Consider the following 26,769-nt stretch of genomic DNA (forward strand, 5'->3'; position numbering starts at 1 on the left):
AGCCCCAAGGGAAGTATGTATAAAATAAGGGGGGCAGGAGTGAAAAAAACAAGCAATAAATAGAAAGAAAAAAAGAGACATGAAAAAATGAGGAAGATGGATGCATCCCTGCCCAAATTGGATGGGACCAATGCAGGACCCCAGATCGGTGATCTCTAATTCTCTATTCTATCTATCGCTCTTCTTTTCTTATTCTCTTTTTCCCTTATTACCATTAAGTAACGCAAGACACACTTGCCATCATTCATCATATACTTAGCCAGTTATGTATCCAATTACTACATTGCGGGAAATTAATAAACGTCTGTGCATGGACTTTGAGCCTCATCTCATCGTTGTCTGCTCCCTTGAGGAATTTACAAATCTAAGTCCCTTGTCACCCTCATCTGAGCGGGACACGACGTGTGACACCGCGCATCCTACCCCAGCAGCGCTGACACGGCACGGGGCCTACGGGGTGGGTGCCCAGGCCGTGGCGGCGGGGAGGTGCCCGGTGTGGGGCTGAGGGAAGGCCACCGGGAAGCGAGGGGATACGGTACGGAGCAACACTGACAGCCAGGCTGGACGGGCCTGTGCCTGGAAAGCTTAAAAGAGCCTTTTCGTTTAAAGAGTAGCTTCGTGAAAAGCCACTTGAAACACCTGGATTTCCTACTGCCAAAGGTTTTGTCTTCTTCTCACTGAAAATCAACTAACCACACGGGACAGACATGAGGTCTGCGTATATGCTAACTTTACAGAAAAAACTTTCCATATTGAGTGAATCAGAATTTTACATTGAAATTTAAAGCTGTAAACATACTTAGGAAGCTTTTTATGAAATGCTCAAGCCAACTGTATTTGCAGAGGCTATAAAAGAATCCATTACTCACCCATAATAAAGTACATACATGTATGTATACAAGCTAAGTTGTCTGTAAGGCAAAATAAATTTTATACTGCTAGAGTGGTAACAATGTAATCTGTGTCACATGCATGTAGTATATTCTTATGTATTATGTTATGTCATTACAGCATTACAGTATATCCTTACGCATTCACGACAGGCTACATTTCAAGTATCTCGTAAAATGTAATTAATCCTCTCATTCATTTTTACCCTTCCTTTGTCCCTTAAATTAATACCGAAGTAATTTCTCTCAGGTTTATTAGTTCTTCTTCTCTTTGTAAATGGTGTCATGAGCTGTGTATCTGCAGCTATTGTGAAAGCCATCCACAGACAGCACATTCCAACTGCAGCGGAGTTGGAGATAGTCTCCTAGCTACCGTAGTTTATATGGACTAAATGTTGTACTAACATAAAATGTTTCTGTGTCAGTGGAAGTCTTTATTTACATTAACTGAGTTTAAAGGTTCATAAAACATAAGCAATCCTTGACTCATTTTTGCAGTGTGATCTCTGGTCTAGGAAAGGTAAAGTTGATCACACAGGAAAACATTTAAAACTGTTTATAAGCCTTGAAACCAAAATTTATATATAAAATCATCCAAACTGAAGACTGCAATGCAGTCTGAGGCATTGTATGGACTCACCCTTAAGCATGTGGATAGAATTCAAAGTGTAGGATTGTGATCCTACTAAACTCACTCACAAAACTCAAATGGAGACTCTCCATTGTTTACAGTACACTGGCCTTGAAAAAGGGCAAATGAATTCACTGTTAATCACTGTGAAGCGATGCACAAAGATACAGTCCTAACAGACAGTAGACATCTGTCCAACAACAACACAGTAAGAGATGTGGGGGCTGCTAATGTGTTTCAAAGGAAACAGATCTCTGTGCAATGAAGTCCATAGCCTACAAATGATTCGTAATAAAGGGCTGACAGGGTACATGGTAGTTAAGCTAAAACTCAGAATAGTGATCTGAACTTCCCAACACAGAAGTACATGGGATATGGCTACTACTGCCCATCTGTCCCTTTACTGGACCAGTTCGGTAAAAGAGAGCTGATAGTGACTAAGGGCAGTTCATTAAGAGAAAACAAGCTTAGTTAATTTAATTCTTTCCTACTGAGTCTAGCAAGGAGGTGCCTTGTGTCTAACAAGACCAGCCTGTACTTTTCAGAAGAACAAAGTTTTAGAAATTTGTCATGAACCTAGTATTTTGAATACTAGGCTAACAGTTATTAAAAAGCAGTTTAATATAATGACATTAAAATATGAGCAATGTCATCTCCTTCGAAGTAACTATGTTGACATTACTGCATATTGCTTGAGTTTATTTTTCACGTTTTTTTAAAGAGCTTCTGCAGAGGATGAATTACACCAAGGGAAAATACCAAACAGTATGTGTCTTTTGACTCAGACAAGATGTCAAAAACAATACCATCCCACTTCCCTGTTAAACAAAGATCACTTGCATTCCTTCTGATCAGAAATTCTAGACCATAACTTCCCATAGTAAGTTTTCTTGATAATTGCCTTGCTTTTTCTTTTTTGAGTTCAGCCACAATTCTTTTAATTTTATTTATGCTGTTAAATCTGTATTATGAAAGGATTTGTCCTACTTTTTGTTTTCTTGCTTCAAATACAGGATATTATATCGCTTCTCTAAGTATGGTGCACAAACTGAATTTTAGAACATTTCTCAGTTATTTCAACGTATTACAGAATTCACATTATTAAGTTCAGTCTTGTAAAAAGCATCACCCTGGCACTGGGGGAAAAAAATACTGCTTCAAAAGCGATTTGGCTGTGGTAAAATACCCAGAAAAGTCCCTAGATAAGTGATTAAATTGAGCAAACATGCTGCCTGATCCTCTGGAAAATACTCTTAAAATCATAGAATGCTTTGAGTTGGAAGGTATCATCTAGTCCCACCCCCCCGCCACGAGCAGGGCCCCCTTCCCCCAGCCCAGGGTGCTCCCAGCCCCGTCCAACCTGGCCTTGAACCCTTCCAGGGAGGGGGCAGCCACAGCTGCTCGGGGCACCCTGGGCCAGCGCCTCACCACCCGCACAGGACTAATCTAAATCTACACTCTTTCAGTTTAAACCTGTTACCCCTTGTCCCATCACCACAGGCCCTGGTAAAAAGAAAAAAATAAAAATCTATTTCCATCTTTTTTATAAGACTCTTTTAAGTACCAAAAGGCCACTATAAGGTCTCCCCGGAGCCTTCTCTTCTCCAGGCTGAACCCCCCCAACTCTCTCAGCCCGGCCTCCCAGGGGAGCTGCTCCCCAGAGCGGAGCAGAGGGGGAGAATCCCCTCCCTGGCCCTGCTGCCCCCCCTGCTCTGGCTGCAGCCCAGGGCACGGGTGGGTTCTGGGCTGCGAGCGCACGGGGCTGCCTCACGGGCAGTTTTCCCCCCATCAACCCCTCAAGCCCCTCTCCTTGGGGCTGCTCTCCAGCCGCTCCTCGAGGGCCCAGCCTGGGTTTGTGCTGGGGATTGCCCCGACCCCCGGGCAGGACCTTGCCCTTGGCCTTGTTGAACTCCATGAGGTTTGCCCGGGCCCCCCTCTCCAGCCTGTCCAGGTCCCTCTGGATGGCATCCCTGCCCTCCAGCGTGTCACCCACCACACAGCTCGGGGCCGTCGGTGACCTTGCTGAGGGTGCACTCCCTCCCACTGTCTGTGTCATTAATAAAGATATTGAAAGCCCTGAAGAACACCTCTTGCTACTAATCTCCATTTGGACACTAAGCCGTTGACTGCAGTTCTTTGTATGCAGCCATCCAGCCAAATCTTTATCTATCAAGTAGTCCACCCATCAAACTCTTATCTCCCCAATTTCACAACAAGAATGTTGAACGGGACCATGTCAAAGGCCTCACAGAAGTCAGAACAGACAACATCTGTTGCTCTTCACTTATTCACCAACACAGTCACTCCACCGCAGAAGGCCACCAGATTAGTCAAGCATGATTTACCCTTTGTGAAGCCATGCTGTCTGTCTCTAATCACCTCCGTGTCATCCATATGCCTCAAGTTCTCTTAGCCTGTGGAATAACAACTTGCAATAAAACCTCATGTTTTAGGCTAGAAATTTGGTTACTAAGAGGTGAAATTAATGCAAACCTATTCTGTATGCATACATATACATACATATGGTGTGCATATAGGTATGTTTCTCCTTCCTCAAGAACTTGAGATCCCACTGCCCAGTTTGACTCCATAGGGCCCAGATCATCTGACAGTAGGATAACAGCCTCTGGCAATTTGCATAGAGGGTCACAGAGAACAAAGACTATTCAGCACCTCCACTGACAGAAATAAATCTCCTCCTTTGTCGAACATTACAGCATCCATGTTCCAAACGAATCGACAACAACAAACCATCAAACACTAACAAGTACACATACTCGCAGAGCTATGTGGTATTTAAGAAGCACAAGCTTTAGTAAACTGATGTTAACATTTGATGATGTGTGCCTTTTTTAGCACCTTCAGAACTATTCTGTTATAGGTGACTAGCTCACTACAGATCAGTACTATTAAAACCATGATACTTTTGGGAACATGAGATGGAATCACAATTATCACAATTTCTAATATTCTGAGGAACTTAAAAATCTGGTTTCTGCAGTAATACAAGAAAAAAGTCACTGCCACTGAACTCACATCAGCTGTCTTTACACTATCAGCAAAAATGTTAACTGGGTGTATTGCAATGGGGAGTCCATGTTGAACAGAGACAATGTCCCTTTTGGAGCTCACATAACTTACAGTACAGCCTGCCCCACTGTACTAGCTGGCTGACATTTCTAGCTGTTGAAATATGCCCCTCAGACATAGAAAGTCTGATAAATCTTTGGGTTGTTTATCTTTTGTTCCCTTGCTTCACACTTATGCAATAAAGGCTGTGATTAAGAGGATTAATGAAAATGTCACCATTTATCACCTGAAGTTCAATCAGTAATAGGAAAGTTAGGCCTTATTTGATTAATTACATAAAGGTGCAAAAATTCTCACATTATGAATTCAAGACTTGCTGCACAATGCTGAAACTCTGTGAGGCCCGAAATAGCAAGGTTCAAAGTCTTAAAGTTTACACACTCAGAAGTACATGCTTGACTTTAGGCTAATTTTTTGAATTAATTTTCTTAACTCACTATTTTGACCACATTAGCCCTCCACTAAGCATCCACCAACGAGCCCCAATACGTCAAGAACAAGTTACCTGTCTTTGAAGGCCTCCTTCCATCTGCCTGCCACCTCTCAATTACTGTTGCCAGGCTTCTTCTGCTAGAACTTACAGCATTTTTGCATTTAAATCATTTGCGCATTTTTCCTGCGATGCCTTTCATTTCAGAAATAATTCCACACCCCCCTGCCCCCCCACCCCCCCCCCCCACCCCAAAAAAAATGCCATTACCATCTTTAGGCTTCCCTTTTGTGTGCTATCTGCAAACAATCAACCAAACAGAACACTACCTGACAAAAGAGGGTTTGTAGGCTGTAGCCAGTAAGGCTTTCTATGCCATTTATTGAGAGCTGTCACATCATCTTGGCAAGCAGGTCAGTCTGCCAAAGGACTCTCAGACCCTTCAGCACAGAAATTAATTCTAGATGAAATGGGTAAAGCAGAGGTTTAGACCTAACTCTTATTCTTATTGGCATTAAATTTGTGTTTCAGACATCAAAATTTTAATTTTTAAAAAGTTTTTAAAATTTTTAATTCTTAAAAATACTATTATTTTTACTGTGCTGGGTTTTGCAAACATTTTGATTAATTTGTTTAACCCTGAAAACATTTCATTTGTAGCATATGTAAGTTCTTCCATATTGTTTGCCTGAATGGCATTTTAATTGTAATAGCATTACATGAAAAATAATTTTTATATCCATGTATGCCTCAAACATCAATTTCTTTACAGGAATTGCAGCAGTTAATGGTTTTCTAAATAGAATGAGTTAATTCAGATAAACTGTTACATGGACATTCTTAACTTAGTTTAATGGTGACTGATTTTGAGTTAGCTAAATTCACTTATCTCTGTTTTATTCCAGGCTCCAACATTGATCCACATGACAGATTAATTCTCCCTTTCTGTCTCCTTCTATAGTTTATCTGTCTCATCTGTTTTCCCAAATCTAGGGACCTGGATATTTCTTGGACTCTCCAGAGTACTATTGAAACACAAATGAAATAAATGCTATCTTTGAAGAACTTAATTTCTGTGAAGGATGAGCAATTCTATGAGTTTGCCTCACATTATTTCAAACACATTTTCTGGGTCCGGCTCTTAGGTAAATAGGAAAAGCTCTAAACCAACCAACTAAAAAAATATTTATACTTGAATATAAAATAATATAGGTGCCAATCCCAGATTGCAGTCATTTCACACGCAATAGTTTGATCACATTAAAATGTCAAAAAGCTATGAACTCTGTAGTGAAAGTGGTTTAAAATAACTTCCCTTATCCTTATTGTTGTGCTCTGCTACCCAGAGAGAGACAACCTCCCCAGATAAGGGGCCAGAAGCCCTACATTAAGCAAGGCGTGCCTGAACTGAAATTATAAGGTGTGAAACAAAGCTCTCTCAATACATTCAGAACACCAGCCTCATCTTTTTCAAAACTGGTTTTAGAAGTAGGTGAAGTAACAAGATCCAGCAAGTTATTTTATTCAAGATCTGAATATTTTTTTTTATCAATTGAATTAAGACTCCGCCAGTATTTGTACAGTTTGTTCCTATGCATCTTGTATACTTTTCTCCTAGAAAGAGACAAAACAGTATCTTTCGCTATATATATTTTTATAACTCGAGATTATTTCTCCCTTACATCTTTTAACTTCATTTAAAAAGAATCTTTACTTAAGGAGAACTCACCTTCAGTAGATGTGGTGGATTTCCTGCACTGAATATATTAACTGACAAACTTGCTTTTTAACAATACTGTGTATGTCCTGACTGCCTTTGCAGTTTTGTATCAATACATTACAACACTGATGCACTTAAATATATGTCCTGTCTGTTACTGTCCGTTGTTTGTAACAGATTCAACCTTAGAAATCCTATTTCCTAGAAGCCAGCACTGTCATATTGGAATACAGTCAAAACAAAGACACAAGGGCAAGAATTAGGCAATAGGCCCCAAGTTTATGTATCAGAGTAGTAGATCTGAAGTCAGTGTTATTAGATCAAACCACACAGAATAGATATATTCATGTAGTAAGAGATGAAGAACATAAAGTTCACTTCATCATCGCCTCCACTTCTATTAAATCTCTCAGCCTCTGCTTGGTACAGCTGACCTTTAAACACTGCAGTGGGAGATCTGCATGTGTGCCAAAAGAAAAGATAATCAGAGAATTCTTCTCTGCTCCCATCAAATTCCTTTTTTAATCTCAAGTTCACCCAGCCTATCACTCCTCCTCTCAGAAAGCATTACATCTCTTTGATAGATCAGCTCAGGAGAACAGCCTGTCATATTTCCCAAACAAGAAATTTCTAGTTACAGAGGAACTGCTTTTTAGCTTGCGTAGAAGTAACATTTCAGTCTTACTTTTTACCTGTCTTTTGTTCACTTTTACGTACTTGTTCTACCAATAAGAGAATTTGGTTTGTTCTTTGGCAGAGGCGAACCAAATACTATATTCACTAAACCCAGGCATGTCTTACAAGGGACTATGAAGTACAACCAAGGTCCCTAAGAATCCTCATTATTTTGTCATGATTCTCCTAGTTTTAAATAGCTCTTCTATTCAGAGCTAATTTTGAAATTTCCTGGAAGACCAGACTGTTCAAAAATATTTCCACATAATCAAATATTTCAATTTCAATCTGGAGATATTATGCATATTTATAATTAAGAGATTCTGTTTTGTGTAATTATTATGCACCTATAATAGTGCAAGGATGCTAGCCAGGGTATCTCAAATACTTTGCCACTCTTTGAGTCTTCTGAATACTAGCACAGTCCACAAAGCACCAGCTAATATTCCTTGTAAGTCTGGCTAACATCCCAAGTGTATGCATTTTTTAACAGAAGCTAGAACCTCTAGGGTAAGAGCACAGAGTAATTAATAAACTCAGGAGAGAGAAAACACAAGAAAACAAGGAAGACAGTATTACTTGTAGTTGCTACTACCTTTGGAAACATCATCAGCCCAGATCCAGTGAAGTGTTCTGTCTTTTAATTTCACTCATGTTTTGTACTTCACTGAGTTTATATACATACTTCTGAATTGTATTATATTGTTCTGTCTTTCATTTATAAATTAATTTAAGACTGTAACTTCCAAATGCTAATTCAGAAGAGAGATATTTGTAAGAGATATTAATCCTCAAACTGATTTACAAAGGTCACTGGCCTATGAGGATACTGTTTGTTTCTTAAATTACAGTATGAGCAGTGAGTCAGCATAGTGGGCAATTTAGCTTAGCTCAATTAACATTTCATATTCAAAGAGGAAAAAAAAAAAGTATGTATTTTCTCAAGACATATTGTTTCTATTTGAGAAGTTCTAATTTTCAGATTAAAATAGAAACCACAGAAAATCCCTCTTGATATTTCAAGCAGCACTTCTAATTTCCATATCAAATTCATAGCTGGAGAAACCTTTGTGAAAAGATGAACTTTTGTTTTTATAATGTCCAACTCAGTCTATCGTATTGATACGCAAAACAGTATCATAACCTACTATTCTAACATCCTTGATCTTTCAAAAACAGATGCAAAAAACACACTGGAAAAAGAGCATACACCTGATTAAAAACTGCTATACAGAGCATAAGAAAATGCAACATAATGTATGTCTCAAAATAGACCACCACTCATCTCTCAAGGTGCAACTCATCTCTCCTCACTTCAGCTATCTGCAAATTAGGGATTCAAACTAAACTAGTCATTTAGTCAAAGGAGAGACAGGCACTTAATATAAGCAAGATAAATCTTCCTTGAGAAATCTTTATCTTGTGTTAAGGGTAAATGGGATAAATAAGGTTTTAAATTGAAAAAAAAGACCAACACGATGAAATCTCAGAGTTACCTACCTGACTTTTTCAACTTTGAAAGAAAACAAAACAAGTGAAATGACAAGTGAAGTGATACTGGAGGGGGGGATGTTACTGTTAGTACATGTTTTAATTTGAGTGGACAAGTGCATGCTTAAACTGGAAATAACACAAACATCAATGATTTGTTTTACTTAACAATGGACTTACACAGTAAACCTGTAAAATCAAAATCATTGCATTGTCTATCACTGTTGGGACACGCTGGCTGCAATACTAAAATCAATTTTTATGTGACTGGAGATCTGACTAGACTAATACACAAGTCTTTTTGGACCAGATTCAGAAATTTATTTCGCAAATTTCTGCAATCCAGTGAAATATCATGGAAGAAAAATTAAACGCCAATGGTTTTATCAATATGGCAACAACAGCATCATTTACAACTCACAGAGTCATAGAATAACAGTGTATAATAACATTTACAAAAGACAGAGTAGATAATAAAACTATGATGATTCAAATTATGGCTCGCTGATTATCTTGAGAATGCAATATCATCTCTTTATTACAATGTATTGTCCTGTCTCCAGTTTTAAATTGATATTATCAAATTCATCATTGATGCTGTAACACTAACGTCATCACTCCAGCTCAACAAAGTTGCTTTGAAGCTTTTTAGGTGTGTGGAACATGTTCAGCTGGAACAGTGAGTTTGGCAGGGTAGAGCCGAGACACTGCTTTTTGAAGAGGACATTCACTGAAGTTGAACTCATGACTGGATTCAGGAAAAGGTACATTTCTTAAAAAATACCGTTTCCTTAGTTTGGAGAGAATGAAACTTCAGCAGACAGCACACGCAGCTGATTTCACAGCACATATCTTCGAGGGCAAGAAGTTACCTTTATATGATGAAATGGAAATAGTCATAAAGCTTTCTTATGCCGTAAATATCTTTTAGAAGAGCAATGTTAAAATCAAGCAGAAATGGACAGACCTGTTTCCACACATGGAGGCAATGCAGAATGCTCTCCCTCCCTGAGGTTACCAAGAAAGAGCTAGACAATTAATTGTGCTGTATACGCATTTCTGAGATCCAGGCATGTAGATCCTACGACTCCTCCAAGAATTAGGATGGCTGAGTAACCAGTAATTCTCAGCTGATACCAACAGATTAGCATAACTTTTTTCAACCTTGGGAGCAAATCAGCAGGAAACTGGGAGAAAGCAGCGAGCCAGAAATTTCCTTGTTGTCACCGTGTCTGCATTAACTTTTTATTAATTTTTGTTGCGCATCTTTTACCATTTATTTGGAGTAGTGAAGAAAAGAACTAATGAAGATTTGCAAAAGGAGCTCACGGCACTAGATGATAGCATGATAACACAGAACATTAAGTTCAGTCTAAAGAGATGCAAAGTGAGTAATTTTGGGAAAAAAAAAAATAATAATCCAGTATTACATGTATATGATGGACCTCAGCAGACAAGTACTAACCAGGAATAACATTTTGGGATTATCATATAAACTTTCTGTGAAAGTTGCAGTTTAGTGTTCAGCAGTCATCTGAGAAGAAACACTGTTAGGAATCAAATAGCCGTGGAAATAGAGAACATAATGAAGTATCTTGAATAGTATGCACAGTCCTGACCTACCACTTCATGAACTGGAAGGTGCTGGAAAAGGTATAGGGAAGGTAACAAGGTGATCCTTTTATGGCTTCCAAACAAGAAGAAATTGAAGACCAAAAATACTCAACTTGGAAAACAGACAATTGAGGGAAGATAGGACAGAGGTCTGTAAGTGGCACGAAGAAGGAAAACAGGGACTGGTGCTCATTTTCTCTTCTGATACAAAATCCAGGGACAGTAAATGACATAGTCAAACTGTGACATTCTTTACCATGGGATGTTATAGATGTCAAAGGTTTACAGTGGGCTCAGATCCACACCTAGGGTGTTTTATATTCAGAAAAGAAAAGGACAGTGAAAATGTAAATGTCTTTTTTTCTTAGATTTTATTCTCCAAGACAAAAACTAGGGATTGTCAGCATCTGAGCTGGTTTTCAAGTCTCAGTGTTTGCAAGTAGCTTCACTATGTCCTATGTTCCATAAAGGCTATTGCAACTGACAAAAGAAAAAAAAAAAACTTTTTTTCTTCTGATAAATAAGGTATTTTGTATTTAACAGTATGGGCAGTCTTGCCCGCACCACTGGCCTTTGCTGTATCGTTTGGTGCCCACAGTCCATCTAACTCCTTGGAGGTTACAACTACACGTAGGCGGTAAAACTGCCTCCATAATTACAATTGTCTGATGTCTCACCTACCTTACCTACAAGCCTTCTCTAGTAATTACTGTTGTATGCCATTTTTTGCAACAGTTGTTTCTTAGTTGTTTAGCTTTTGAAATGTTTTACCTTCAGCTATTGTCTCTGACAGTATTACATAGACAGGAATATGTCACCCGTGATCTTGCACTTCAACACTTGACTTAAGTTATTCTCAGCTGCAGAGATCAAGCCCAGTTCTGCAATAGCATACATGACTAGTTTTTTCAGATTTGTATTTCATAACCTGAAAGTTATAAGGGGATTTGTTTCTTGGCTTTTATAACCATAAGGAAGTAAATAACAAACAAATGAATGTGAGGACTCGCCTGCAAACATGCAAATCATAACTGTCATTTAGGAACCTTCTAATAAAATAAAAAGATGCTTGACAACTTTTTCATAAACTCTGGAAATGCCACACAGGGCTGGATCTTGAATTAACCTGTCATCTCAAGATAAAATCTTACAGATGGTAGGTAACACCATGTTATGAAACATATCCCTGGCAAATGACTGGGCAACTGTCCCGAAGGGGACAGGTGACATTTATATATTAGAAGTTTCATCAAGAAAAAGTAAATATTTGATAAATAAACGGATAATAGAAGTAGAAAGGATTCAAAGCCAACTCATCTCCTTTCTATTTGTCCTGCCCTTCTTTCAGAATCAGGCTCCCTGATTTTGGTAGCACCTTTAGCTATACCTGATTCCTATGGGATATCCATTACTCACGGCACCATGTTCAGTTGGAAACCAAGCTCCATACATATTTACCACTTCTCAGTTTCTGAGGTATGTGTGTATTTCTGAAGTATGTACACTTGTGAAAACTGAGACTAGTAAGATCTAAGTCCGTCTATCTGTTATAATCCTTGACAAATTAAAGCAACAGTGCAGTGCTCTACTCCTGTCAAATTGTAAATATATATATATATTCTCAGCTCAACAGGTTTTAGGCCACTGAAAACAAAAATATGCTTCCAATTTACACCTCTAATGTATTTAAATGCTATTCCATTTATATCAGTTGAATTGGTATTACACTTTCCACCAAACAGCTGCTGTAATTCTTCTTTTTTGATGATGGTGTTGGAAATGACTGAATTTTTCTTAAAAATCAGATAAATCTGTTTATATGCACAAAGTCCCTTTGTGGCCACTTGCTTAGCTGTCAATATTTTTTTCATTATTATTTTGGTTTAGATCTGATAGGCTAGCAGGTGACAGATGCAGTACCACTACTATCTAATTAATTTGCTGGAGAGTTTAGCAGTATAGTTTATCAAAAAGCCATCAATCAAGATCTCAGTTAGAGATATGGATAAGTGCATTATCCAATATAACCAACTTTTAAATAAGGTACATCAGTTCTAGTAGATATCCAGAAGATAAGTCCAATTGTATTTTATGTTCATTTTCAATAGCAGCATACAATGTAAGCACCAGTAAATCAACAGTTTGGAACAATAGGAGATGGCATTGTGTACAGACTCTCTGAAAGCCAGTTACTTAAAATATTTTTAAAAGTACGTTTTCCTCACTGTAGGCAGCCTATTAAGTCACAGCATAAACATGTACATACACACTGTGTGTTTACACATAGAGCAAGATCAGTCTACAATGTAATAGAACCCCTTCTATACAACGGTCACAAGACTCTTGCTTTTATCCCCTCACATGATTTATGATTTACTAATTTGCTTGCAAAATAAATATGTCTGATGTCCTCAGAAAAATGTGGATAAATTACTCTCCACTACTATTTACATTCATGAACTATATACATACTTTCCCTGTTAGACTGCTCTGCTTAATAGCATTTAAGTGATAAGTTTAGGTAAAAACAAGGTTCTGAAGATAATTATTCAATGAGGAGAATGAAGGCAGTGTCTGGTTTTGAGGCATTGCTGTATAGTCTGGTGATCACTTAGCAGAAGGGACGCTGCAAAATGGACTAGCAATGTCTATGCTGAAAAAGAACATTTCACTTCCCGCCCCGCCCCCCCAAGTGGTAACTATGCTGGAATCGTGAAACTTTACTATACTTTTTACTCTACCACTAAGGATATCTGTGTTCTCGTCAGTCTTATGTTCACAGGCAGCTGCTACATGTCCTTGCAGATTTTTTAGGCAGTGCATTTGTGCAGCCATCAGCCCCTTTAATTACAAACCTACCCCAGTGGCCAGCCATTCCTTGCATTTGGGAAACAAATGCAAACCTATGAAAGGAAATGAATATTGGATTTAGGTCTTCTAAACTGACTAATGATTTGGGTTATTTCAGCTCACCTGGACTCAATTCCAAATTCGGTAAAGTTATCCGATCTTCAGAGATCACCTGTCTTTCCTAAAAATCAAGCCACTACAGGCTGATTTAGTTTCAGTATTAAAAAAAAAAAAATCTGAAAAACTTTTAAAATATTGGATTTGTTGTTTAGCTTTCACTTGATTTTTCAGCATGGTGAAAATGAGACACTCTTGTAAATTGGAGAACAAGAAATTGGTAACTAGTCTTATTCTGTAACTACATGACCATGAAGAGAAGCACAAATGTATTTCCCTACTTCAGCTGTTTACCTACTTGTCTTTCATTCTCTGTTGATCATCCAAGATTAATGAATTCATTCTGAGCCAAGTAGTTTTTCAAAGTAAATTTTCAGCCACAGAGTGAATTCATTGATTTTTCCCATTTTTGCATTAGCACACACAAAAGCACTAAAAGCTTAAAGCTCCATGAAATTTAGCAACATATTCCTTACAGGTACTTGAGATAGCATTCCTGCAAATTCTGTGACTTCATAATTCCAGCAGTGTTTCAAGCTCCAGTTTGAATGAGTTTAAGACAGTGAATATTTAGTCACATTTGCAGGACTGACTGTCCAACAAACTAAAATCTCCCCCCAGTTCTATTTGCAAATTTATAAGTGACGAAGAAGTATCATTTGCAAGTAATAAAGAAGTATATCCTTTAGAAGTGAATACTGAGTATAACAATGTATGTGAGTGAACTTACTCAGCATATACACCAACATGCTTTCAGTCTGCTGGAGGGTTCATGGCTCTAAACTGTGTGTCAGAGCACCATTTCCTCTTCAGTGTATCATGACACAGGCTAAAAATTTTCAAAGTGAGAAAGCTGGCAAACAACTAACACTAATACAGTGTCTCATGTAGTTTGGGTAGTAGTATTCAGAACACTTTGAGCTAATACTCCTTGGAATCACACATTTGATCAAGTTCCCACTGAATATAATTTGGGGAAGGTTTACACTAATTTCTTGAAATAGAATTCCCCATCACCTAACTTCTACGCAATGAGATACTATATAAATGCCAATACCACAAAACCCACTATCTTACTGCATACCATTATATAGAAAATGGAGTATGTTCACTATTATCCTAGGCCATTTATGTATTCTTTCCTGAAATGCCAGGCTTAACTGTTTTACGATATCTGCCAGCAAAGGAAATGTGCAGTGGCAAGTCACTTATACCATATATTCAAGAAAAGTGCAACTCCATCAAACATACCTCCACAAGTCTTCTGGTATGTTCTCGAAATATAGCAGCATATTCCTTTATTTCTTTATCTCTTCCATTTTTAGCAGCTTCAATGAGAACTAGAAGTGGAACAGTGGTATCTAAGAAGGAGTCTGAGATGTGATCTATAATGGCTTTACGGAGCTGCAAAAGAAAGCATTACATTAATATCTGCTATTTGCACTATTAATTAAAGTCTACTGTAACTACTGTCCATTAGTATTTTATAACATAAACATGTACACGTCATATTTCTGCATTATCTGTGGGATTATGTGACTTAAACCTATCACAGCTGCAATTTATCTATTACACAGAAAACTCTACTTAATTTTAGGGACAATTTTAATATACCACTACTTAAATATGCATGTTTGTATGTGTGTTAATAGAGACATATAAAATATTTAAACTTGTACTAGTTCTGTTGAAATCAAGGGAGCCAAACAAATATTCATATTCTCTGATGTACAGAACAGACTATTTCAATTTTTCATGTGTGGAATAATTTCTGTTAGACCACACCTCATTGTCTGTCTTGAAGTTCAGACACTAAGGGAGAATGCCATTTCATTTCACAATGAAAATGCTAACTTAATTATGTTTGTACTCACAAAATAGTCTACATCATGTTTTCATAAATGTAGAATTGCCCAAATATTTTCTACCTTGTTGGAAAACTTAACAATATGGTTTGGTTAGCAAAATGGTAGCCTTCATGGTAATTATATCAACACGATTACTGATTATGCCACCTGATAATAGAATAATAGAGCAAGAACTATAAATGAGTCTGAAGTTCAATTTTCTCTATTTAAATTAATTGTTCTTGAGCTTCTTACTTCAATTATTAAAGATGTGTAACATTCCGCTATAAATTACCTTTCTTAAATTAGGTTTCATATAAGCTTATAACTGACCATTGGGACATTACTTCACTTAAGAGGTTATTTTCCATGTTATAAACCTACACGTGGCAATTGCTCATTTTAATCATAGAATGCTACAAGAAATATACCAATTGTAACAATACATGCAATGCAACTAATTTATCAAGTTCATTGAATTTCCTACTGCAAGAAAAAAAAAAATGTTTACAATATATATAAAAGATATTGATTGGAACACAAAAGAACACAAAAGCACAAAAGGCTTTTAAGTTCTCACATGCTGACAGGCTTGTTGCCGAAGGACATGTTTCCACTTATCATTTTGCTCCAATGTATCTATGTGAAAATTCAGGAGAAGTAAAGACTCCTACAGCTAGGAAAATGCAAAAAACCACAATTTTTTTGATGATGCTGTCCTTGCAGGTAGGGCAGTGAACATGTACAGCAGAAATAATAGTAGGGAAATCTGTTGATTATCAAGACAAGATCTGAATATGAATTCAACCACTAGCTTTTGAACAGCCTCACCAACTACAGCCAGCTTTCATTGACTTGCCAGGCACATGGGACAGACAAATCTTTCAAAAAAAATACAGGTAAGTTTATGTTTTGAATGTTCTTTTGCCTTCTAACTTCCTGTAGCTTATCGCATTAGGATATGCTATCTGGACACATTGCATGTTCTCAAAAGTAGTTTATAAAGACAATGGCTATGAGATTCCAATACAGAATTGGGTTTTTGCTGTCATGTTCCCAGTTTTCAGGCTGGAATTTTTTTAAAAAATAAAAATAGATGATAAAAGCTTCACTACCAGGAACAAAATACATTGAACCTCCAGTCCTGCCAAGTTACCTTTTAAAATTTCTGTGTCGGAAAAGTCCAACTGAAGAAAACAGACATACTCACCTGCTTAAAATTAAGTATGTGAATGTGACCTTGAGGAATCACAGTTTAAACATTAAGATTTAAATTCATAATAAGCAAGAACATGTTGTGGAACCATATCCATGGCCCATGATTCATTATCTCCAAGAGAAGTATTTTTGGGTTCTGCGTAGTCCAGACTGTAGGACTTTCACAACCTTAATGTATTATTTGAGGACCAGTGACTGCAATGACCTTTGTCACATTTGTGGTGAGCTTGAGGCATTCAATTTTCAAACCAGCAGCCTAATTTTATCTCTCAACATACAATTCTTTGCTGTACCTTTTCACTGGTTGCCTTGGTTTAATTAACCTTTCACATATAAATGATCATTATTACTTTGATTAAGAAATTCTCTATCCTGCAATTAAACAGTGAAACACATCTTCTTCAAAAAAAAAGATAATGCTATGTCTTTGCTGAATACAAACAAGATTGAAATTATATTCCTGTTTCAGCTATGTGAAGGAATATGTGAAGCTGACATTTTCAAAAGATGGCTTGTGTAGCATTAAAGAATGAAGAAATACAACATAGAACAAAGAAAGGAAAAAGAAAAAAGAAATATCTGAAGCAGTATCTATTTCTCTTCATCCTAATCATAAGAATAATTTTTTCCATGTCTCAGTAAATCTGTCTCAGGCTCTGGCCACCGCTAGAGCAGAATGCTAAAAAACTAAGTAGCCATATATAGGGAGACACATAAACAGACAAAGAACAGCACCAGTAGTATTAGCAGGCAGTACTGATAATTAAAATTTTTCTCATGTTTTTAAGTGAGACACCATCAGAAGAGGGAAAGCAGAGGGAGGATGATGTCTGACAAATTGTTTTATTTTTAAGGTGCAAGGTCTTATTCTTACCCTTTGAGTAGACTTACAGAAGTGGAGGCATGTAGAGATTTGTTTTGTTACCAAAGTGCATTAAAAAATAACATAGAAACATGTTGTTTATAAAACATGGCGCATAAGGTTGTCAAAAACAAGCAGTGGAGGGTAGAGAAGAAAATCCCAGCAGCTGTTTGCAACACTATTAAACATCAGTATCCCGACAAGTACAGAAAACTGCGTTTGTCTCTATTTGCCTATTGCCTCACAAGACTGCACTGGCAGAAGTCCTGGAAGAACTAAAGATTAATTATTAAGGGATCTCTCTTTCCTGTTTCCAAGGGGTGCCAAGGAGGCAAACTCCTTTGTATTCAGAAAGAGCTATCCATGATGAAGCACCAACATAGAAATATAAGAATATAATTTATTAAAATGAATAACACTTATTAAAAAAAAACAAGCAACCAAAACTGCTGAATAACCATAGGAGAAACATCTGTTCAGTCCATTCACAGTACTCTGGGAAACAATGGGGAGGTAGAGAACTGAATATGGTAATTTCTCAGAATTAGAAATCGGAATGAATAGGCAGTTCCTTCCTAAATATTCATACAGCTCTACTAGGCAGGGAAGCAGTGATCTAGGTAAAACGGCACACACAGAAATTACATGCACATCTCTTGCACAATACACGTAAAAATCAAAACAAAACAGAAGAGTTTAAAATCCCCACAAGTACTGGCCAAGTTCTTGAGATGAATACAAATCATTTCATCTGAAAAGCCAGAGATTTTTACAGCTTCCAGCATACACTGTTCTTCAGATAGCTACTTTTGCCTTCAAGTCTTGCCAGACACAAGCCTTCCTTCACTTCACTTACTGTGGTCTACAAATATGTTCCAGAGGGGCTTGCTCATGGCATAACCCACGATCAGGTGGTGACTGGGCCAGCATTTGTACTGAAGAGATTTTTAAAAATACAATTTTGTATGGTTTCATCTTCAACCCCAGTTTTTCAGAGGCAATCCCAGTAATTGACTGAAAGCAGAGTATATTGTTCACAACATAGCCCCAAATCCACAATGAGTGCCTAATGTAATGCCAGCTATGGTACACAGTACCATTCAAAAAAACTGTATAACAAAAGCTGTAAGAGTAGACCAAATAATAATTTTCGCGTTTTTAGTAAAAGTGCTGGGAGATAGAATAATGCATGTTCATAAGTGAAAGCAAGTAAGACTCTACTGCAATATTTGCAGGCACAGAACTCACAATTTCATGTTTCCCACATCAAGAATTAGACATGCAGTAAGCACTCTTCCTAAAACAATTCTTACACAATTCACATATATGAACACAGATTTGGAGGAAGTAGATGCAATATTTCTTATGAATACCTTCCTGTGGAAAATGTCAAGAAGCCATAGGGTTACTCTGGTTAGAGAAAACTACTGGTTCGAGACTGACTATAAATTGGGCATGATTACATTCAGCCTGAACATTTTACAAAGGTTTATAGAAACACACAAATGGAATGAGTTAGCAGATTTTAAACACCGTAACGGAGTCAGTAAATTGTTACAAGCTGGTGTTTAATTAACCCATGGAAGAGACTGTAGGACAGAATGGGAGTTCCTAGACATACTGAACTTGTGATGCAAGTCGCCAAGTGTCTGAACATATTTTTGATGAAATGTGAGCAGAAATTCAATAGCTAGTTAGTTGTAAACACTATATTTATATTGTATTAATCTCATTTTTCAAGGCTTCCCCTGGCTGATTATGGGAGACAGGAAGGAATTTATTCATCATCCTGAAGCATAGTCTGGCTTGTAATACTCTACACAAAGTTGGGAGGGATGGTCTTCCACCAGAGAGCGGATTAATAGCCACAGCTAAAGATAAGATGAAAGCAGTGTGTACTCGTGTTCTGCGCAGACATAAATTTTCATACGATTGGTTGAGGCAGCCTGGCTGAAAGAACTACCAGCTTTCTAGCTCTCTTTTCTAAACTGGCAGGTTATATACTTTAAACATAATTTGCCATTTTTTCTCACATATGTTCCTTGCAGAGAAAGGGTGTAATCACAGCTGATGTTTACTGCTCACCTTCTCCAGTACACTGAAGTTGTGGATTTTAGTCCACATCTTACATTAGTTTTAGGTTACTGGGATGCAAAATGGGTGGCTGGACAGCAGACCACGTATTCCAAGGACCTTTTTCTGTTGTATCAGTTCTCACAATTGTAAAGAACTAGATATAGTGGCCCAGTGGTCCTTTCAAGGTTCCAACAATCAATACTAATTCAAGCTTATTTAACAGAAAATGAATCTTGATGTCCAAAGTACATTACTGATCTATTTCTATAACAAATACATATTTAGACATGTACACATGCATTTTTTGCCTATGTACATGCATATATTCAGCCAGTATCACTTGGTAGGTTTTCTTTCCAGAGTTTGAAAATTAGTATGTACATATTCTGTGGAATAGTATAACTATCTTCAGTATTTTTTTAATATAGGAGGAAACTTTATTTTCAAAATGCAGTGTTACAAAAACTGAAAATAGCAATTTAGAAAAGCATCCTTCAGGTCTCCTTTTTCTACCTTTTCAATTCCCCAGGTTGCTTACCTGTCTCCGGAGGTCTCTTGTCTTCTTGCACATACTATCTATTGCAACATTCAAGGCATTACTTCTCTCTTTCTTGTCAGTCTGTAATAAATACGATAGAAAACACAACAACGGTTATTTGTGATCTCTTAGCAAGCATGTTCTTTGTGTCCTCAGTTCATCAGAGGATTTGGCAAATTATACATGCTTAAGGATTTTTTTTTTTTTAATTTTAATATGTTTCAGAAGCCTGTGCCACAATATTCACAGAATGCCAATTTCTGATGTTAAGCATAATCCACTGAATCAAAACATGCTTTTTTAGCAGTATACAGGAACAAAATTAAACACTCTTTATTTTCTGAATTGCTGTAACACTCTTTTTATAGTCCAGGGTTACTTATGGAACAACATTAATATAATTATTGATGCCAATCCATTATCACCATACTCCTATGAAAAAATCATGTTATCTCTCTACAAGCAATTTATAAATTCGGATTCCCACAATGCAGTTTGGTAGTGCTTTAGTCTTCAGCATTTATTAGTTTACTCCTGTAAAACAGAATGGGTGAGATTAAAAATGTCCAAGATGTTGCAACACAAACATTGTCAATGAAAAGGGACAATTTCTTCATTTAACAGCATATTCATTCTCAGTATCAATAGAAGATTAAGCTCTTGAGATAGCTGAAAAATCTTAAGCAAATCAGTTGTATACTTTCCAAACAATCTTAACTTTTTATTTATAAGCAAAGTACTTATATTATGAGCCATTCGAAAGGTGTAGTTAACACTTCTATTATACTCCCAGCATCTTTTCTATACAATATTGCCATAGTAGTTCTGTGTGTACTAAATGTTTCGAATAATCTTTTTTTAATATTAGTACATAAACTATATCAAAATCCAAAATGTCTGATGAACTTTTCTTCTCTAAAGCAATCATTCATTACTCTTTAACTTGGACTGCCCTGGCCCAAAGGAAAAAAAAAACCACGAACAGCAAAAGTGTCTTTACACAAATTGTTAAGTAAGTACACATTACATTTACAGGGAAAGGACCAGATTCTCATACATGTTAAAAAAATAGCAACATAGACTGACCATAATACTTGACCTTTGGCTATAGTACACTAGGAAGTCTATATTATGAACGTGATCGTCTCGTTTTGTAAATCATACTGAAATGAACGCTAGTGAAAACAAAAGTAGTAAATATATTGGTAGACCCCTAGGTGTATAACCTTTTTATACACAATATATCATACTTCAGTCAGAGTTATTTCCTTGCTAAAAAAATTACTAATCTGTGAACAGAACAATATGCTTAATATTAAAGCAAAGACTAGAGATAATCAGGAAAGAATTTTTACATTAAAAGTGAATGTAATGCCATAAATTCCCTGAAATTATTAGTACATTCTCTATCAGCTGAAAGGAACAATTTAAAAAACTGAGCTTATATACTCAGGGTGACTTAGAAATTTTCCTACTACTTTCCATTCATGAAATTACTTACAGTCTTCTCAGGGAACAGATGATCAAACACAGGTCTGAACTTCACCTTGAAACTTTCAAGGAATCCCTAAAGGTAGATACTGACTTTCTATTTCATAGTAATGCAACCATTTCTCATACCGATGCTTGCATAGGAACTTTAGTATATAATGACTCTTCTACTCTGTTTTGAAAGCTATTGTCAGCCTTGACAATAAAATTGATCCCTTCTAAACTGCTAGGTAAACAGGACCAGTAAAAGCATTGTGGATACAATTCAGTTTATTGCCTCTGCATTTGCAGATGAAAAAGATGCAGTTCCAACCTGACACATCCTTTAAAAGCTTTATATTTAGAGCCTATTTTTCTAAGAAGACAGAATCAACATAAAATATTGGGATTTTTTAAATTCCTCTAGTAAGCTGTAACTTCGAAGGTGGCAACTAATAACACAGCTGGCTCTAAGCAAACCTAGATCTTTGAGGCAGCTAATAAGAAATAATCTCACTCAGGGAGTGGCATAAAAATACTGAACAGTGAGCAAGGAAAAAATACTTTATTTGCAAATTCTTAACATGATTGTCAATAGTCAATGTCAAGAAAGCAAACCTAACTATAGTGGAAGTTATTTTTCACCTTGTGTTTTCCCCAAGAACTAAGTACATTGCAAAATGCAGACTGTAGAATGTGGACAGGTCCAGAATGTGGGTAACCTTGTAACTGCAGACTCTCATTTTTCCTTCTGGAAATTTAAAACTCAAAAAACCCACATAACTCCTTCCTATAAAGATTTAAGTACTTAAAAGTTGTGTACAATCTGTTAATTTCAGGGGGACACCTAACTACAAACTCTACTCTAGGAGTTTTCTCACTCTTTTCTCTCCATTTTCCTGCACTCAGCTACAGTTTTATTCTGTACAATATATGTAATAATGGCTAGACAGCTCCCTCGTGAAGACATTATAAGCAACAGCCAGCTCCTATTTCATTGCATTTCTAACAGATGAAACATTTTACAAGCATTAAGTCACATTGTTATTAATGATCCACTAAGTGAAAACTAGTATTTTTAATTAACACTATATATCCTGAAGATAAATGCTGAGTATTGCCAATAATGCAGGCCTATCTATTTCACACACTGGCAAACAACATTAGTTGAATGACTCAAAACCCACATGTGCAGAAAACCTTTTCTGTCAGATTTTCCTTTAAAACAGTACGTATCTAAGGACAGAATCTCAGTTGAAACAAATCACCATGTCTCCACTGTTTTTAATGGAGTTCATTTATATCAGCAGGGGATCATGACCTTCAGGGGCATTACAGATCCTTCTGCATTCCAAGGTATACAGATGCAAACTAATATGTTTGCATTAGCTACACAACCCTGAAGGACTCAAGAACATGTCTCCAGTGGAGTCCTTGGTGGGTACACGTCAACAGTTAACAGTATTAAGGACAGCAGTAATTCTACAACCTTCATACTTCACTGAGTTAAAGAGATAGCTTAAATAAAGGAATACAGTTATTCTGAGAAGGGGTTTAATTTCACTTCGTTTATACTTCTGAAGTGCTACAAATGTTCACTTAATAGTTGCACTGTGTCTCCTATCGGAAAACTGATCAGTAGATTATACAGAAGATTTGGGCAAAACTACTTGAGAGATATCTAAATTTACCAAGTATTGAGGCTAATAGATATGGGCTAAATGTATAAAAAAATATATATAAAAAATAATATATAAAAAGATACGATCAGCCACAGCTATTAAATACTATTAGTAAATACTATTAGTATTCATTCTGTGAATCAAAGAACACCCCTCCTTTAGCTATAATCAAGAATTGAGATGCAACACAAAACTGAAGTACTCTCATTAGCAGGACTAAAATAAACAAGATCTGGCCAAGTGAAATGGAGTCAGTTTATTTGACTATGTAATGGTGTCGAAGTATTCATAAGGATTTACTTTAATCTTTCAAGGCTGCACTACTTGAGGTCCCCCTATAGTCATCAGAGAAAGTAATCACTTTTACAACACCTCTGCAGGTCCTGAGACTCTACTCGCTGTAGGGGGTGGTGAGAGAGACCTAGTTTGGTAGGAAGAAGTTTTGCCCTATGAACAGTCGCCTAAAATACTCTCATTTTATATTAAAAAACTCACAAAGTTTTAACAGTAAATTTTAATAAGCCTTCAGGAAGCACCCTGAATATTTTGGACGTATCCACCTGAAATAGACATCAAGATTTCAAATATAAAGTCGCTATTTTCCAAAAGTATCCATACATGTTCAAAAACATATCTGTAGCCTCTAATTTTTCAATGTTGTGGACTAAAAGTGATCAATATTAATTTATCACATCCATGGTGAGATCAGATGTCTTCTGAATTCTGTATTCCAGAACAGCTAGAGTCCTAGCTATAAACTTTAAAATTATCTTACTTTAGTCCTAAAGGATTTATTCAAGTATTTGTATGCCAACAAAACAGTGAGGAGATTCTACCCATGTCATTATGCAGGGACTCAAGATACAGCAGCTGAATTAGAATCAAGACTGCAAAAAGCAGAAGTGGTCAGGATCTCTCTGGGTTCCCTATACACCAAAAGAGATGCTGGAGTAGCGAATGCAAAATGTGGAGCCTGAGCCTCTCTGAGTTTTTAAGAACTGTCCTCCTCAGCCACGTTGTCTGTAAAGGAATAAATATATGCAGGTACTGGGCAGTATAAGGTTGTAAACAGACTACATCAATATAAGCCTAGTTATATCATATATATATCTGTGTGTGCCATTGACTACAGAAACTACAAAGCACTAAGTAATTTATCCTGATAGGCATCCTGACTTTCTTCCCTTAAACACCACTATAAATAGTTACTTGTAAACATACAAAACAGGTTTGAGATTCAGGGCATTCCTGATATTTGAGGATATTCAGATGCAAGTTCATCTTGCATTCCTGGGCTTATATATTGGTTTAAAAAAAAAAAAAAAAAAAAAAAAGAGAAGCTAAAACAAAGCAATGATACTTCACTGGAATTATTAAAATTACATACATGATTAAAAACAACTTTATAGCCTTAATCCGTATCTCACTCAAAGGCTCTCCTGAAAACAGATTTCCACACTTATAGGCATACAGCAGCTGTACCATGACTCTGTGATAAACATCTGATTTAGTTCAATGTATCCAAGGGCAATTTTATTTTTAAAAAGACTAGCATGTTTATTGATATCAGTTCTCTATGGAAATATTAAAAAAAATGTCAAGCTAAAAGGTAAACACCAATCAATACTATGTTAAGTTAATAAACGTCAGAGCTCTAATCAAATGACCGATCATTTCAGGCTATGTGTTGACTGTCAGTAATCTTATAGTCAATAATTATAGTGTCCTATACACTGTCCCTTAATTAAAAAACCCAAAGCCTCCCCCAACCTATATAAGATATACAAAGTCACAATGCCGATAGAAGTACCAGGCATTTTATGTCTGTTGTTACAATTTAGTATTTAACGTTAACCATTTAACATTCTTTGGTATATGGTGCTTATAAATGTTTCTTTTTTTGAATTAGTCATTTTGAATTCTAGACAAAATCATAAACAGTGATGAAAAGAAAGTTGCATAAAAAGCAGGTTCACAATTTTATGTGTGTGTTGAAACAATGTTGCTATTGCTTGTGAAAATTCTGTGCATCAATTTCTTGTACAAAGGCAAAAATAAGATTTTTTTTTCCATATACCCAGCTATTTCAAAACCTGTTGAGCAGTTTAACAAAGTAAAGACAACTGCAAGCATGTCTCAAAAAAAAAAAAAAACCCAGACCATAAGCATTTGTAAGTGAAGATCCAGTTCAATCCTGCTGCAGTCTTCATTTATATTAAAAAATATGAACTAATAGAGAAGGGCCAAGAGGTTCATCGACTTGATTACATTAGGTTTGTTTCTGCCAAAATTAGTTAACACAGTGCTCCAGTCATCAACAAGTAAATGAAACTAATTTCACTGCTTACATTCCTTGCTGGGAGAAGGCAAAGGATTTGTCACCTTGAAGGCCACACAAAGAGTGAAGAAACGCAAGATGAGGGCTTGGCTACGGAACATCTGTGGGGAGTGCCGAGTGCGGGGCAGCCACACCACAACAATGGCAACAGGGCCCCAGAAACACCCGGGTGATAGAACAACGTAACGCAGCACAGAAGGCCCAAACCAGCAGCATTTCAACACCCTCTGTCTTTTCCAGAGTTCTTGCCAAAGCGAGGCCTCGGGACAGTGATTTCCACATGGACAGCCTACCTCCCCCTCTGACACCTCTTCCTGGGGAACAAGAGAACAACAGAATCCAAACCTTCTTCCAGCCAATGGGTCTCACTCCAGTCAATCCGCTCGCCACCAGGCTCCGGCACGAGCCTCCTCCCCACCCCTGCTCGCTGCAGAGCCAGCACGGCACAGCAACACAAACCTCCCTGGCATCAGGCCCCCTGGACACCCCGTTTTTCGTGGGGCACCATAGATATACTACTACCAGAACATGAAAATCAAGCCTCAGCTGTCTTCGCATCAAACAGCTCTTTGTACCCAAACACACCTGGCTTCCTAGTTCAATGCAATATAAAGAAGAGACCTCTCAAGTAAGCTTGCTTTCTTACTGCCACCTTGGCTCATTTTAGACTGATAAACCCTTCAGACCCATTATGTTCAGTCCCAATCCTACAGCTCCCAGTACAGTAGAAACAAAACCTTTTGTAACCAATATGCAAAACCAAAGAAATTTAAATGCTCTTAAGAACCTCTTTGCACTTCCTTGTACCAATCTGTATGTCACTAAGCCTTAGGAATATTTGCCCCTTACATGCAGAACCAATGGAAACAACGTTTTACACTTCCAATTTTTAACTTGCTCCTCAAAGTACAAATTCCAAATAAAAAACAAGATCCTTTGTTGAAGGTCATATGTCAAGTTTAACAATCCAAAACTATGATCTTCTCCAAAGCTAGAGATCTCAATGGACAAGTTTGTGTCAGATCTGAACACAAAAGGAAGCCAGCTGTTTACAACTCTAGTTTTCAACTTTGTCTCAGGCTTTTAAACAAACTTTTTAAAAGACCTCTTTGTTCCCCATCCTGGAAGTGGACAGGAATAACTTTTTGAGTGAAAAAAACCTTACCGAAGATTTAGATGCCTTAACTATCACATGCGCTTCACCCTCCTCTCCAGAAAATCTTTAAGGAT

At 37.1% G+C, this 26,769-nt stretch overlaps 1 protein-coding gene across 1 annotated transcript in view; it reads right to left on the reverse strand.

Moving 5' to 3' along the window:
* CTNNA3 (catenin alpha 3) overlaps nt 1–26,769 on the reverse strand; it is a 519,632-nt gene that overhangs the window by 199,142 nt on the left and 293,721 nt on the right. The window contains exons 8-9 of the mRNA XM_032994547.2: nt 20,050–20,130; nt 14,760–14,912 (exon numbers count right to left, since the gene is read on the reverse strand). Of these exons, the coding sequence (XP_032850438.1) occupies nt 14,760–14,912; nt 20,050–20,130 (234 nt within the window). The remainder of the gene's footprint in view (nt 1–14,759; nt 14,913–20,049; nt 20,131–26,769) is intronic.

This window comes from Tyto alba, unplaced genomic scaffold, assembly GCF_018691265.1.
Source record: "Tyto alba isolate M040663 unplaced genomic scaffold, T.alba_DEE_v4.0 Super-Scaffold_1, whole genome shotgun sequence".
Taxonomy (NCBI): domain Eukaryota; kingdom Metazoa; phylum Chordata; class Aves; order Strigiformes; family Tytonidae; genus Tyto; species Tyto alba.